This window comes from Lagopus leucura, unplaced genomic scaffold (genome assembly GCF_019238085.1).
Source record: "Lagopus leucura isolate 7727_CA_CO unplaced genomic scaffold, USGS_WTPT01 Super-Scaffold_100019, whole genome shotgun sequence".
Classification (NCBI taxonomy): Eukaryota; Metazoa; Chordata; class Aves; order Galliformes; family Phasianidae; genus Lagopus; species Lagopus leucura.
This window is the reverse complement of record NW_024962273.1, coordinates 6,038,512-6,055,145: the sequence shown is the minus strand read 5'-3', so window position 1 is coordinate 6,055,145 and position 16,634 is coordinate 6,038,512. Positions and strand designations below refer to the sequence as shown.

Below are 16,634 nucleotides of genomic sequence, written 5' to 3'. Positions count from 1 at the left end.
CCTTACACAACTTGGAACAGTCAATTTTGACTTGAAAAAAATTATCAATGGTAGCTGGAAAAAAATTTAGTGTTTTTTACTTCATATTTTAAGCCAACAGCAAGATTGGAAATCACCTCCAAGGCAAGATACTGGGGTGCAGCAGTATAAGCCCCAGGTATCTTTTTCAGTACTGCAGCGTACAGTTCTGTAGGCATTCTTTGTTAAGAAAAAAAAAAAAGCATTTTAGCAAGTAGAGATACTGTTTCAATCCGTTCCACGTATTCAAATGAATTAAATTTTACATTTTAGTAAGTTCTATGGATGATTGTTTATGAGATCTTTTGGATAATGTTCCATATTTATATGAAATAAGTGCCAGGCCCAGTGCTCCAATTCCAGAAAGACCAAAAAGCACATATAGTGCTGTTTCTGCACTGTGTGATGTTAAATCTAATCCCAGAAAGCGCACACTGGCAGCCAGTCCTGGTGTGGTGTCTGGTATCACTGTTCATGAGAAAACAATAAGAAGTAGTTAGTACATGGCTTGTCAGGAGCATTTTCCTGTGTACGTGTGCATCACTTCCTCACTCTGCACGGCTTTTTAGCGTGGCTCTTCAGTGCTCTGGCAGTAGCTGTGGGTCTCAGGGATCAGCAATTGACACAGCTCTAGCTCAGAGTAATGGTACAGCTGAGGGCTTATAGTGAGCTCCTGGGGCTGAAGGAGACACAAGTAATTCCTGATAGAAAATATCCTTTTAAACACCCAAACTGAAGTGGTTGTGGCTGAGTTAATATACTTAGTCCAGAGATCACAAGACAAAAAAGAATATTACCCAAGTCTTCTTAGAGAGTAGTCAAAATCATTTTTAAGAAAAATGCAGTGCAGGAGTGCTGAATGGGTGGGATGTGGAAAACATAATAGAATGCAATAACTTTTTTGTCTGTTTTGAGGACAGATGCTTAGCTAGGTGTTAGATTTTATGCTAACATAACATTCTGTTTTGGAAACAGAAATGACAGTATGTTCCGCATGAATGTCTTCATTAATAAAGGCTGGTGATTAGGCAGTTTACTACCCCAGCTCTTTAAAAGAATACTAGAGAAAAAAGTCTTTTAGGATGAGACATATGGAAGTGCAATTTCTGCTGCACCACTTACCTTCAGACTCCGTTTCCAGACAGGGATGTGGGCCTGCTGCAGGATCTGGAAAGCCATTGCAGCTGATGATCTGTGAGTAATACCTGGCAGAGGCCTTGGGGAGCCGTGGCAATGTGGGATCCGTGTGATTCACATAGTAGAACCCAAACCTTTCATCAAAGCCTGCTGCCCACTCAAAGTTGTCCATCAGTGACCATGCCGTGTAGCCACGCAGGTCAACACCATCAAGTACGACAGCTGTTAGCAGGAGCAGGCACAGCAGGTTAGTTGAGCAGTCAGGTGACAGGAGTCACCAGCAGGCCAGCAGTGGTGCAAACAGGGCACTACAGAAGGGCAAGCTGAGTGCAGTGCAGTTACTGCCACGTTTGTCTCACCATCTCCCTGTCCCTACCAGTTGTGTGTTGCTACAGCTAGTAACGAGCCAGGGCAGCTCAGCCAGCCCATGAAGACTGCTTCTGTTGGCTCCAAAAGTCAGAGCTTTCATTCAAGAACTGAAGGTTTAACAGAATGATGAGTATTTAAATGTGTTTATGGGGGGGGGAATCTGTGCTGCTCAAAGTAACAAGTAGTTGAACAGCTGGCAGTCAGCTCCCTCTAAGGCAGACAAACAAGCTTAACCACTGCTTTAAGCAAAACAAGGGTTTTTCTGTGCGTCCGTTGTGAAGGTACAGTTTTTAGAAACAGCACTAGTTAGGACTATCTAGTTTAACCACTAACCCGTCAAGTAATGGAACCCTCTCTTGTCAGATGCAGCTAAATAAGGAAGCTGCCTTTATCTTACTTCTATTAAACCCATGGTTTGTTCTTCCTTTGGATCACTGTTCCCTGCAGAAAGTCTTGGCCAGCAATGATCAGTTTCTGCTAAAACCCAAAGGCTTTCAACATGGCTGCAGCGTAAACCTGTGTATAATTTACAAACATGGGGCCAGGGATCTGTCAGCTCCTTACAAGTTGCTTTGCTCAGCAGCATCTCCCAACAAGACTGACGTGCAGCTTTAAATGAGCAATCTTACCTTTCAGCGCTTCGTTAATGTAGTTCCGATGGTAATGTATTCGCCAAGTGTCATTGAGATCTATGGCTCCTCTCTCTGATATCCCATTTTCAGTCACATAGATAGGAGGGTTGTTGTACTCTTCCTTTATCCACCTCAGGAGCTTTCGGAAGCCAAAGGGCACCACCTTTAGCCAGAAGGAGCCAGAGTTCAGCCAGCTGCGGTCGGTTACTGAAGCAACACCCCTGCAGAAGAGCACACACTGATCACAGCACAGCCCCGAGCCTGGCCCTGCATTACTGCTCAGCTGGGAAATCTGACACCAAGCTCTATAGAAAAGTGCACCCAGGTGCAAGCTGTGAAAAGCACCGAGCTGGGGGGAGGTGAAGAGTGCTGGTGTTCACAAGCCTCCAGAAAACACTTCTCGTATTTTGTTTTAAAGTTATATTCTGCCTGTAGATAAAAAGCTTCACTTAATCACTTCACGGTTAAATTTACGTTTAGCTGTTTGGCTTTAAACTTAATGAAGTTTGTGTGGGGAGGGAACCAACAACTGTTTAAACAGCAAATGGAGTAGTAGTATCTGTAAACCAGGCCACTTTCCCATTTCAAACTGGAGAATGGATGCAGGAAAAATGATAACTGCAGCTGATACCAAATGCTTATGAGACTGATTCCTTCATTTTTAGATGCTCTAATTTTCCTTGTTCCGTCTTAACAATTCAGTCAGGTCATAACAAAGTAGCTGGCCTATTCTGAACACAGTATAACAAGTACTGTCTGTGGCTATTTTCCCTAATACTGGTTGTAACAGCTTAATATGAATGTCTCATGGCTTTATTTTCTATTAGTGTACGTTGCTCAGTTGGCATAGGCTTCCAAATGTGCATATTTTACTTGACCAACAATTTACAGTCATCTTACCTGTCAGAATCATACGATAGAATAGCAGTATAATACTCATACTTGTATGTTAAAACTGTAGTATAATGATTTAGACCAAAGTAGTCATATGTGCCTTTAATTCTTTCCTTTTCACTTTCTGTAAATTCTGGAAGTCTGCAACAGAAAACAAAAAGGCATAAAGCCATCAAAATGCAATAAGCACAAAAGAAGGTACTGCAATCTTTCTAGTGGAACATCAGAAAAAACCCATCCATTTGTTATTAAAGCACAGACAGGGTAAAACACAAGCTTTCCTTTCCTTATATGTGTCTAGAAAGAAAAAAAAAGGAAAAATATTCTTAGCAGAACACTGGTAATGTGATAGATTTAGAAGTAATGAGAAAGACAAATAAATATAATTCAGAGGTGTGAATGAGGCTCAGCGCTCGAGTTCAGTTGTACATCATTTTAAGAACAATTAAAATGTATTTGCCCCAGGCAGGCAAAGCACTACATATAGTGCATTACATTTATTATATCACTCTGAACTGCCAACATGCTGCCCCCAGGGTAGAAGCTTGGAGAAATCTCTTTTATATTAGTAAACTTAATTTGCAAGAAAGGTAAAGAGAGAAAAAATATACAATTAGTTTTTCTGTGAGACTGAGCTAAGATTTTTATAGTGCCATTTTCAACAGCATTCTTCCTTCTTATCAGAAAAGCAGGTTTTAGCTCAGGCAAGTAGAAGCAAAGCAAGTTGGTGCCTGCACTCTTACCGGGAGCTGCTCAGACCCTGGGCCAGGCTGCGTTCCCGAATCCTCGTCTTCATCACTTCATTGTAATCGCCGTTTTTGAAAATGGGATGAGCAAACCAACCTATAAGGAACTAACCCAGGAAATAAGGGAGAAGGATAAATTACGGGTTAAAACAAGGATTTAACTGTTCCTCTCCATAGGCTGCATTATGTATAGTAGCTGGCCCTATAATGAGCACACAGATACGCAGGAATGCCTGTATTACGGCAGCAAACTTAAAGAGCAGCCTAGAGAGCTGTGACCAGATTCTTCTCTACCTGTAAGTATTGTCTGGCAGCATCAAAATCCTCCTGTTTGTGGGGGTTCCTTGGCTCAGCCCAGTCAGAGTTGATGGTGATAGAGATCAGCCCTCCTTGTTTCGCACGGTAAGTCTCATTGTAGAGGTGCCAGGCTTCTGCATGGGCCTTGATTAGGTTGTGCCCCACCACATAGGGGGCTCGCCCAGGCCTAACAGAGATGCCTGCAGGAACAGCACAGAAACTGCAGCAGCAATTCCTAGTTCCAATCTGCTTCTTCCCAGCTTAACACCCAGGACATGCAGAGCTGCCCACCAGTAAATGAACAAGCATGCAGTACCTGGTGCCTTTGAGCCCAGCCATGGGCTGAGATGTATGTGACAGCAGGTTTGCTGAAGGCACAGCTGTCATGCACAGGCTGTGGGGAACCCTCATCACCCCCCTGCCCATGCTCTGCTGTCAGTACAGAGAGCAGAAAGCTGTGTTCAGGCCAGGTCCCAACCCTTCCCTTCTCAAAAATTGTGCTCAGTAGTCTTACCTGGAGCAGCTGTGCCAAAGCCATACCCAAGATATGCAGTGTTGTAGGGTTCATTGATGGTTATCCAAAATTTCACTTTGTCTCCCAATCTCTGGAAAAGGAGCTCAGCATATTCCTTAAACCTCTGAACTATGGTATCATTCTCCCACCCACCGTTGTCCTGCAGTGCCTGCGGGAGGTCCCAGTGATAGAGAGTGACCTGTAGGGAATGGCAATGAGAGAAAGGGCTCAGCCAGTCATTGATTCACTTTCACAATGAAGGACAAGATAACGGCCTTGTTTGCAGGCATAAGCCCAACTCCATCTGCATTTTTCTAACAGGCACATACAAATCTGCAGTAACCCCAGTGCCTTCTGTCCTGTAGTCGTTTGAGGTCATAGCGATCACTTGCATACTCTGATAAATGCCACTCTGCCGTGTTTCAGTTCCTTTAGTATGAGGGGGAACGACTCAAACTTCAGGGCCTGCCCAGCTGTCAAGATGAGTCTCTCACTTTCAGTCATACTAAAGCCCGCAATAATCACGTGACAGCAGGAATTCAAGTCAGTAAAGAACAGCTGCAGCTACACTGATTCTCAAGTGAAGCACAGTGCAGTACAACACCTGCTCTTGAGGGATCTTGAACAGCTTGGGAATTCATAAGGAAAAAGAACTTCCCAGTAATCCCAACACAGGAACCACGAAGGCAAATCTAAAAATGGGGATCTGATCTTTCAACATCAGGATAATTCTCAGCTCCTGCACTCTGTTGGATTTCCAGTCCTTTTTTACAGTTACCTGAGGCGTAATATTGGCTGCCAGAAGAGCATCAATTAGCCTTTCATAGTAGTTCAATCCCATTTCATTGACGTAGCTGGTGGTCCCGTCTGGGAGAACACGTGACCAGGAGATTGAAAAGCGATAGTGAGACACCTTGAGGCGTTTCAGCATTTCCACATCCTCCTCAATCTTGTGGTAGCTGTCACAAGCTACATCTCCATTGTCATCATTGCTGATTTTCAAAGGAGTGTGAGAGTATTTGTCCCAAATGCTAAGTCCTTTCCCATCTGCTCTCCATGCTCCCTCAATCTGTAAATGAAGATGGGGGAGGGAGGGGAGAAATCATCAGTAAACTCCAAATTGACATCTTGGCCTAGGAAAGAATTCTGCCCGTCAGACTTTGCGGCACCACGTAACATTTTGACTTATGTGTAAGCCTTGAAACAGTATCATTTTTTGCTGTACTAAACTGGTAAGGTCTCTTGGGCCTCAAGGCACAGAAGTATTACCGAAGTACAATGTCAAAGGAAAGGTGTTGTTTCCCTTCAACCTGCTGCTCGGTGTTTGCTTCCCCTTGTGAAATCTCTGCTGCTTTCTCAATTTCCGTGGTATAACCACGCCATTATAAGGGAAAACTTTGAGATGTCTAAGGCAGTTGTTACAGTAACCCTCAAATCACCATAAAACCTAATGTAGAAGCTGTGTCTCATCCAAAACGAATTAACTGTCCATGCATGTTTGAAGAGTCAGTCTTTGTTTCCTAACCTGATATGCAGCTGTTGCTACACCCCAGAGAAAGTTCTTTGGAAACTCTCCATATAAGAATTCATCTTCTTTTGGCAATGGGATACCATTGTTGCGGATGATTTCTGCGTAGTACACAGCTGAGCGCCTTGGGGTTCTTGGCCTGTTGGGATCATCAAAATCAACCTCGTGCAATCCAAATCTTGGCTCATAACCATTCAACCATTCAAAGAAATCCATAAAAGACCACGCATTGTATCCTCTCAGATTAACACCGTCCAGTTTGTAAGCTGAAAGACCAGAAACAATGGGAGAACATCAGTGATGTTTCACACATATAACAAACCACAAGGAATTCACTTGCAAACACATACACACTTTCAGCTTCATCGAGCTATCTCTGAACAAAAAGGACCACAACAGACTTCACATCTGGAGGATACAGAATACAAATGGCTATACAAAGGAGATCATAAAAAAAACCACTACATTTATATTGCACTCAGAATATTAAAAGAACAGCAGAAGATGCTTTTAAAAACGACACCTCAGAGGAAAATTGTGACAGGAATCTAGAGGGGAGATATACAACACAAAATAAAAGCAAACATTTGTACCTTTTAAAGCTTCATCTATGTATGTTTTGTAGTAAAGTATCCTGGTTTGGTCATCAACGTCAGATTCGGTCTTTAGCCCCACTCCGTTCTCAATGATGTACATTGGGGGATTTCCATACTCTTCTTTGATCCAGTTCAGCAGCCTCCTCAGCCCCCAGGCCACAGCCCGATGGCCATCAAGAGCTGAGGTAGGCCAGGAGCTGTCAACATCTGTTGATATTTCCTGGTCGTACTCATAAGAGAAGGGATTCAGGCGGGTTGTTGCATGGGTTACAAGTTTGGCAGTGTAGGTGTTGAAACAGAAAACATCCGCTGTGCCCCTGATGTACTCACGCTCTTCAGCTGTGAAAACTGGTAGGCGGGATGATGGCAGGTTTTGGAGCTCACTCCTGTTTCCAACTTTCCATTTCATGACCTCAGGGTAGTCCCCATTTTTGAAAACTGGATGTGCAAACCACCCCGCCAAAAACTGCATGTACCTGTCTGCAGCTTCTAAGTCCCTGGGGTTTCTGGGTGTCTTTGGCTCAATCCAATCTATATTGAGACACAGAGAAATGATTCCTCCCTGACTCGCTCTGTATTTGTCATCGTACGTGTGGTAGACTCTGGCGTGGGCTTTCAGTAAGGTGTGTGCCACTTCGTAGGGAGCATCACCAGGATTATTGACATTGGGTGGGAATTCCCCCGTCCCATAGCTAACCCAAGCAATAACTTGGGGTTCGTTGAAAGTAAGCCAGAACTTCACCCTGTCCCCAAAGGTCTGGAAACAGAAGTCTGCAAAACTGTCAAACAGTTCAATGAGCTCACTGCTCTCCCAGCCACCAATGTCCTGGAGAGCTTGTGGCAGGTCCCAGTGGTACAGCGTGACGATTGGAGTGATGTTGTTTGCGACCAGCCCATCAATGAGACGGTTATAGTAATCAACACCATGGCTGTTTACTGAATTGTTCCTTCCGCTGGGGAAGATTCGAGGCCAGGACAGAGAGAAACGATAGTTCTTTACCCCCAAGGCTCTCAGCAGGTAAATATCTTTCTCTACATTGTTGTAGCTATCACAAGCTATATCTCCAGTGTCATTGTTTTTTATGTTTCCTGGTACATGGGTGAAGTTATCCCAAACACTGGGTCCTTTGCCATCCGCATCCCAACCTCCCTCAATCTGGTATGCAGAAGACGACACACCCCATGTGAAGTCCTCTGGGAACGTCCCATAAAAGTACATGTCTCTTTCAAAGGCTGTTTGGGATGAAAACTTCTCCCAGACAACCTTTGACTTGGAGGGAACTTCTGATGCTGGTAGACTCGGCAACTTTGATGGTGTGGGTAGGCCAAATACCACCAATGCAGAACTTCTGTCTGAGACTTGGGATGGGAAACCATTGTTTTCAATAACACTGGAATAGAAATAAGCACTTGCCCTGGGAGTCCTTGGTCTGTTGCTATCTTCAAAATTCACATGATGTAGCCCAAATTTTAGGCTGTAGCCCTCTGGGCCTTCAAAGCCATCAACCAGGGATCGAGCAATGTATGACTGAACATCAACTGCATCCAGTTTTACCGCTGTCATAGAAACAGTACAAGACTCTGTTAATCACTTGAACACTTTCTGAATGCAGCAGAGCAGAACACAAGCACACAGCTGAGGATAACAACAGGGTGACAGCCAAACATCTATGAATTGTGTTTGGGTAAAAGAAAACAAAACAATTAGAGTATTTGGCAAGAAAAGCCATGGTCACTATAATAGGAGCCAGTCAAAGACTTAGTGATAAAAACATACCAGAAAATAAGTATTTGAGTAAAGCCCACTTGTGCCATGAGTATTCCCTTCCCTATGTTCTAGCTTTCAAGAACAACTCATCAGCTTAAGTATACAGTGCTCTTTTATATTTACCACTGTAGTTAAATTGAAACATAATATGTATGTAGTGCTTGGCTAGCTTCCCTTGGCACACAGGAATTCATTTCTGCAGAACACAATACTTAGTACCATCAGAGACAAGTCTAGCATCCTTCCTCATACTGCCTACAGTAAAGCACACTCGTTCCAGAAAAGTTCACTTTCCATAGGCAGTCCATGTTCCTTTTGCAGAGGCAAAACAGCAATGCTAAATGCTGTTTTCTGCAGCTCTTCTATCAGCATGTTGAGAACTAGGTCAACAGGATCAAAAGCTGTACAGTGATCATCAACATAATGAATACATTATATTCAATATAATGAAGGTTTCGTGATGCTATTGATTTGTGTATCTGAAGAAAGCATACTAAAATATCTATTTAAAATCTCAAATTTCTATACTTGAAAAGGACTTCAGTTACCAGTATTAATTTTTGTTAAACTGATACACAGTTTGCAAAGATAAAGGCATAGACTGAATCTTTCTCAAAATAATTGAGATATAAGTATCTCCCTAAAAATTCTAACTTGCCGTGGTGCAGGATGCTATCAGTTAGATCTGCTGAATCAGTAAAGACATCATTCAGTCCCATCTATGAGATCTCTGCAGGTAAGAGCCTGCCTTTAGCCAAATTGTCTTCAAAGATACTGAATTAGGTAAACAGTTTTCACTGAGAGACTGGCGTTAGGTTGTATTTGTACCTATGAAAAACCTCTTCCAGTACCTAGACGGAATGGAGAGCTCCATATCTGGTCACCAGATAGGCTGGAATTTATGACATTGTACATAAGAGGTGGCCCACCTCAGGTTACTATACAAATGGTGATGTTTTAAAGCTAATCACTGCGGGAGTGACAGAATAACTAGTTGCCATCATTTTAATTTAAAAAAAAAGAAAAACAAAAAGCATACCTTTTAGAGCCTCATTGATGTATCGGCGGAAATAATCCACTCGCAGAGTGTCATTAATAAGATCCCCGGTGGCTTCTGTTGGCATACCATTTCCTGCTATGTAAATTGGGACCTTTGCTCCTGTATATTCCTGGGACACAAACTTCAGCAGCCTTCTTAACCCCCACGGGACCACATGGATTGAAGAAGAGGCAGTCGTTGGCCACGAAGGATCTACGTGCAAAGAGAAGTTCCCAATGCTTTCGTATCCAGGTGTGCAGGTACCACTAGCCACGGCACTAACCAGGTGGGAAGTGTAATGGGAAAGGCCAAAAAAGTCTGCCGTTCCTTTCACCCAGGTTTTCTCCTCCTCCGTAAACACAGGCAGCTGTGCAACTGTTGTGGAGCACTGCTGGTTTACTTCCTGGATCTGAGCCTTCAGGATATCTGGGTAGTCACCGTCAACAAATACAGGGTGAGCAAACCAGCCAAGCATGAACTGCAGGTACCTCTCTGATGCCTTCACATCCTCAGAGTTGGTTGGAGTCTGGGGTTCAGCCCAATCCGAGTTCAGCACCAGCCCTACCTTTCCCTGCTGCTGAGAACGGTACCTGTCATTATACAGGTGCCAGACCTTAGCATGAGCCTTGAGAATTGTGTGTGCCACCTGGGGGCAGAAAGCAGAGGAATACGTGTCTCACTGCTTTGCACAACATTGCATTAACACTGCCTTGTCAGAAAGGCATCCCCATGTGAAACAAGAGAACTTGACAAAACAAATAATTGTGGGCAGAGAGTACAGCAGGGTTTGGATTAAGTATAAGAATCTGGCTGATTTCAGAACAGAAAATAACATCCATAGCATCCATTAGTAATACATTAAGTAATACATTTGCTTGGGAGTATCATAAGTCCAGAAAGCAAACAACTGTCTCAGATTAGGCTCAAGCATCGTTAAAATTTGCAGAATCTGAGGAACACAACAATGGCAGCTGTAGGATCCTATGTCCCTACCTTGTAAGATGCTATTCCTGGATCGGTGATTCCTGGAGGATGCTCTCCGGTGCCATAGCCAGCATAGCTGATAACCCAAGGCTCGTGGAACGTAACCCAAAACTTGACCCGATCCCCAAAAGTGGCAAAGCAGAAGTCTGCATAGCTTGCAAAAGCATCTATGATACTGTCATTCTGCCAGCCACCAAGAGCCTGAAGAGCCTGTGGGAGGTCCCAGTGGAAAAGAGTCACCATGGGCTCAATGTTAGCCTCTAGCAACCTGTCAATTAATTGGTTGTAATAATCCACACCCTTGATGCTGATGGTTTCATTGGTGCCAGCAGGGAAAATTCTAGGCCAGGCTATAGAAAACTTGTACAGCTGGGGATGAAGACCTCTAAGCAAATAAACATCATAGCTGGTTTTATGGTAGCTGTCACATGCCACATCTGTTGTTTGGTTCATGTAGACATGACCTTCATGCCCAAACTGATCCCAGATGCTCTCTCCTTTCCCATCCTCTGCCCAGGCTCCTTCAATATTAAAGGCACCTGTTGACGTGCCCCAGAGGAAACCACTTGGGAAAACATCTTGCAAGAAAGTATCCCTCTCCAATTCGGACTGGTCAGCAAACATTTCCCAAATTGTTTGATAGGAGGAGCGAGGGGCAGCAATTGGATTCTCTTGTAGAGTATATGTTTTGCTGAAAATAGAATAAAAAAGAGTTACAACTCAAGGCGGATGCCAGTGCCACAGAATTTGCAGACAAGGAGCATAAATAATTGTTTGCTTCTCATTCAGCTCATGTATGCCAGTTAGGGAACAGCCACTTTGTCATCCAATCAATCCAACCTCCTGCCATCCAGCTGGCAGATGAAGGAGAAGTGCAATAAACTAACTGCAGAGCACCTCAAGTGCTATGTATCTCGTGCATTTCTCAGCAGATAGATTTTCAAAATTCATTAAACTAGGTCAAAGACACAAACAAAATCCTTGCAGTGTGCAGCAATTTCACACACTCACAAGTCTTCACAGGATAAGCTAAAACCAATCAATCCTGCCTCACTGGTCCCTAGCTTCTTCCTGTGCAATGACATTCCCTACAACTCCGTAGGCACAACTGGCTTCTCACATAGGACAGTTACTATTTTATGTTTTTAATTTAATTTTATATATTACACATAATATAAATTTATATGTACTATGTAGATGAAAAAAGAACAGTATGCTTGGAATATATGCCTGCTATTACTGTCTTGAAGGTGCAATCTGGGTAACTAAGGACGAAGGAGAGACAGTTACATTTCCTGAAACAGCAGGTTAGAAGATGGCCTGTAACAGCAAGAGACTGGACTGGGCACAAAGGCTTTCCCCTGCATTCCTTTAAGCAGCTAACGGTGATTTTACCACTACAACCGTCTTATGTCTGCCTAGCACACTTGTTTCTAAAGGATACCAATTTATTACAGTATGTGATTTAAGGGAAAAGAACTTTAAGTACCTTAAAGCATGAGATGAGAAGTCCAAGAATTCATTCACATCATACCCAATTGTACGTGCCTTCTCTTTATTAATAGCTGAAAACAAACAATAGATGGATAAATATCGCAGACTGTATGACATTACTCGTGTATACAATTACATCTTTTGAAACAAGGCTTTTTTTTTTTTTTTTTTTTTTTCAAATAACTAATAGCTGTTTTTCTCAGATTTAGTATGTTGTGTTATTTGTTTTTTTTTCCCCAGGAAAAATACAAAAAAAAAAAAAAAAAAAAAAAAAAAAAAAAAAAAAAAACCCAAACCAAACCAAACAAAACAACAACAAAACAAAACAAACCTATAAGATTATTTAACTTAATAGCAATGGTCTGGAAAGGACAATTACATAATTTTCCATTCAGAGCCCAGCTACAGAACTCTTCTACTTCTTAAAACATGCCACTTACCAGTGACAATGGCAGCTACTGGTACGAATGGATTCTCTTCCAAGGAATCACAATCAAGGAAATTCAGACTAAAAAGCAATACTTCTATGTCCTTCCAGACTTTCTGCAAAACAAGAATTCAAAGAGAGATTTCTATTTTTAAAAATATTGATTGGTTTTCCAAAGATGATATGTGGGAAATTTCCATTTCTTGCTCTTCAATTCTGGCTAGGCCATCACCCTCTGATTTATAGGGAATAAGTGTCCTGCTACAGATACACAGAGCAAAACTGTTAACAAAGAGCCTGACATACTCCTTTTCAGGCTGGTAGTGCATATGCTACACAATCGTGAGCAAGGCATATAATCTCTGTGCTCATCCCTACAGACACGTGCACCTAGGTGCTGAATGACTTACAACAGTACCTTAGTTGTCTACTACTGCAAATTATCCATTACTTCCTAGATCCCCTCTAAGTTACTTTTTTGCAAAATAAGCTGTTACAGATGGCTTACAAAGTTCAGTAGAACTGTAAGAACAATGATGGATTTCTTCTATCTGCTCTACCCTATTACTAGAGTTTTAACTCCACATCCATGAAGTTCAGTGTTCATTTTCACACTGTGCATAATGTTACCTGGAATTCACTCATTTTCAGGTGGAAATCTGTTTCATTTCCACACTTGTACTGAAGGCGAAGAGACAGGAAGTCCACTGAATCCTGGAAACAAGAAAGGGAAAATGATCATCCTATTGGAAAATTATTGCAGGCATTCTGTTCAAAACATAGAAGTTGCTAGATGTTTGATACAGGCACTGCTGGAGTAAGAAGCCAGAAAGATACACAGAACCCTGGAAAATACGAGTACAAAGCGGACGCTGTACGAGAAGATGCATTTTGTGCCTTTCCTTCTAAACAAAGCTAAGTTTTAGAAGCACTAGAGTTTAAAAATTCATTGTAAGAATATTTTATGCATTTAATATTCCTCATTTCCAATTGATTGTTTAAATTGGCAAGACTGAAGAGTCTCTGATTAATCAGATAGAGAAACCTTTGTCGCCGTATGACTCAGGGTGGCCTTATCAATAATCCTTTGGGGAAAGTCCATTTCAGAAATCTTTAGTCATTGCACACTACAGATGTTACTTTACTAAAAGTCCACAAGTTCAAAGGAACAGATAGCATTCTTTTATTCAACCAGTTGCTGAAGCTGGGATTGAACAAACAAACCGACAAGCCTTCCATTTATTTTTCAGTCCAAGAGTTTTTTCTAGTTCAGTCAGCTCCTTCAGTACAACTTTCCTCCTCCTATGAAGCACACCTTGCCTATATCCTTGAAATGTCACACTTATTTGTCCTCATTATTTGTCCTATCATTAAATTTGGAAGGACGAGCCAAATGCCTGCATTGTCATTTGTTCACTGCATCCCACACCAACATGCTCTAGGCAAAAAGAACTACTAATGAGGGGTTTGGTCTTTACCAAAGAAGGGATGTCATCACCTTTATGGAGATGAGCCACATTGTGCCATCTCTATTCTAGACCACTTTTAGCATAGCTCAGGCTGTGCTTCAACACATTAAATAGATTTTTTTTTTAAATAGCAGTTACTTTAAATGGAGTAATTTTTATTTGGTTGTGCATTAAATAGACCTGCAAATAAAAATGCAGTGGGTACAGTTTTTGCAGACAGCTTGGTATTTAAGCATCTATACTGCTAAAACTGCCAAATATATGAGAGAAAATATGCCTCCATGTTTTTAAATCAGTGCTTACTAGCCAAGAAAGGATGTTAAAGTAATTTTTAAAATCAGAGAACTTCACATAATTGAGAAAATCAAAAAGTAAAATGTACCACATTGGACAACTAAACTCTTATATAGCTGGCAATACATCACTTAATCCTCTGCATAAAAATCAAGTGCAACAAAATCAAATTTAAATTGGAAATAATTCTCATTAAGGTGTTACCTGAAGAGAAACTGAAAGCAGCTCAGATGAAGTCCTATCCAAGGTAAGATCCATTCCTAAAGCAATGGACAGCTTTCCACCTTGGGAAACCAAACCAAACAAAAAACAAAAGCATGATCTATCAGTAGTGCAGGAAATGCAAATAGAAATAAAATATCACTGTAGATACTTTATAATCAAGTAAGACATATAATTTTAAAGCATTTTTTATTATCAAGATACTTTATCTTAAAAGTAACCATCTTGCTTCACAAATGTTTTTTTTTCTTTTTTATCTTGTCAGTACATTTCACTTGAAATAAATGAGAGATGCCATTTTAAAGCACAGTCAGTTTTGTTTCACTGGGTTTTATAAGTACATTTTCAAAGTTTTCCACCCTTGGGTAGAAAGCTGGTAGATAAATTGGACCACATTCTTCAGATCTGGGCTTTTGAAGATGCATTCCTTGGGAAATATCTTAATGAAAAAGCCAACTCCCATCATGCTGAAGACAGACAGCTACTTAAATGGATGGCAAAACGTTCCCCTCCCTAAAATGGAACAGTGGCAATTGCAATTTCAATTATCAGTGACACTGAAATATGTAAGAAGGCTTTGAAAATGAGGTGATTAATCAGGAATTAAGGATTTTTCCTAGACAATACATTTAAGGTTTGATATATAAGCAGTACAAGACTACTGTTATTCCAGGGTACCAACTGGCTTCTAATAAGGACCCTCAATAAGCACATAGATGAGTCCTTAGGAGACAAAGCAGGTACAAGTATGGTAACATCTGTTTTTAAAGTACTAGTTTCTGCTGCTGAAATTAACCTGAGGCTTCTTAATGCTTAAAAAGAATACATCTCAGTATGCACACAGAGATACTTGCCTATGTTCTCCCTGACTACTTTGGCTGTCATTTTAAGCAAAATGCCATTACTAGTAATTGAAGAACAATTATGAAAATAAGGTGTTTGAAGAAATCCATGACTCAAATATTTCTAAGTAATTTTGAAAGCATTGCTGATAGAATCACAGAGATCACACATAACAAATTGTGCTAAGGTCATATACAAAAATCCTTCCCCCTGTTCTTACCTGACACAGAGTATTTCTCATGGTAAACTCTGTAAGCTCTTTCATGAGCAGCAGCCAGGGCCTGGACACGGGCCTGGAGGTCACTGTAAGGCAGGCTTCCCAGGAGCTCAGGCAGGTCACTGAAGGTGAGCCACATATCAGCCAGGCCTCCAAAAACATAGAAACTGAACTCTGCATAGTCCACAAAAAGGTCAGCAAAAGAGCTCTCCTTCCTGCCCGCAGCCACACTATCAGGAACACCCTTGTGATGGAGAACGACCACTGGCCTGAGGTCTGCAGCAACCAGCATTTGGAGCAGCTCCTGGTAGCATCGCACTTGAGCTTCATCTGGCTTCTTGGCGTCCCCGTCAGGAAGGATGCGCGCCCACGGCAGGAAGACTTTGTAATGTGTTACCCCAATCTCACGGAGGTGGGAGAAGTACTGGGGCAGTTGGGAAATCACAGCATCTTGCTGACAGAAGTCATCACGGGCTTCAGACACAGTAGGGTCCAAAGCTTCTTTGGGTAGAATGTGGCTCTGCAGATGCAATCTGTGCGCTGATGTGGTAGGCAGAGGTCCAGCAATGGCAACAAAGTTCTGAGCTGATTCCCCATCTATCCCAAAGCTAGTAGAGACTAACAAGAACAAGACAACTGTCTTACAGACCAGCTCCATTTCTGGACCTGGCTCACAAACATTGCGTCCACATTATTTATATTATAGTAGGAGTAATATTTAACTGCAGTTATCTGTTATGCACTTAAGTGCTTCCAGAAACAGCTGACACTCAAATGATAACAAATCAGGACTTTCAATTGATAGATGAACAAATAAATAGATGTTTTGGATGCAAAAGGTAACAAAAGCAGAATCACCTACTTGGCTGTGGCTGGTGACACCAATGCCTGCAGGAGGCACATTTGTGCTGTAATTCTTGGGTGCATGAAGGAAATCTGAGAAGGCAGCATCTTACCTCCATTTGGAAAAGCTGTTGTTACAGTCGCTGTTACATAAATTCAAGAAGCAGATACACTGTGTGTCCCCATGCTAATAACAATATTATTTTATTGCTTACCAAAGTACTCCTTCCTTCAGCCTTGAGAATACTTTATCTGTCAGTAGGGTGAGTGCACAGAGATCTCTTACCCAAACTGCTGCAACAA

The 16,634-nt window shown here is 41.8% G+C and overlaps 1 protein-coding gene across 2 annotated transcripts; it reads right to left on the bottom strand.

Annotated features, from left to right (window-relative positions):
- Window positions 1-280: 280 nt before the first annotated feature.
- On the bottom strand, window positions 281-16,146 carry LCT (lactase). 2 transcript variants are annotated; one of them, XM_042877871.1, is made up of 19 exons: window positions 15,492-16,146; window positions 14,464-14,490; window positions 13,877-13,941; window positions 13,074-13,157; window positions 12,457-12,559; window positions 12,020-12,087; window positions 11,534-11,589; window positions 10,532-11,213; window positions 9,539-10,184; window positions 6,729-8,288; window positions 6,133-6,401; window positions 5,386-5,676; window positions 4,608-4,806; window positions 4,091-4,293; window positions 3,794-3,903; window positions 3,057-3,191; window positions 2,154-2,377; window positions 1,141-1,377; window positions 281-486 (listed from the first exon to the last, which is right to left on the bottom strand). In XM_042877871.1, the coding sequence occupies exons 1-19, from the start codon at window positions 16,144-16,146 to the stop codon at window positions 281-283; spliced, it is 5,820 nt and encodes a 1,939-aa protein (XP_042733805.1). The 2 variants fall into 2 exon arrangements, with proteins under 2 accessions (XP_042733805.1, XP_042733806.1); XM_042877872.1 differs by lacking the exons at window positions 11,534-11,589; window positions 13,877-13,941 and having other exon boundaries at window positions 12,012-12,087; window positions 14,411-14,490.
- Between the last annotated feature and the right edge of the window lie 488 nt (window positions 16,147-16,634).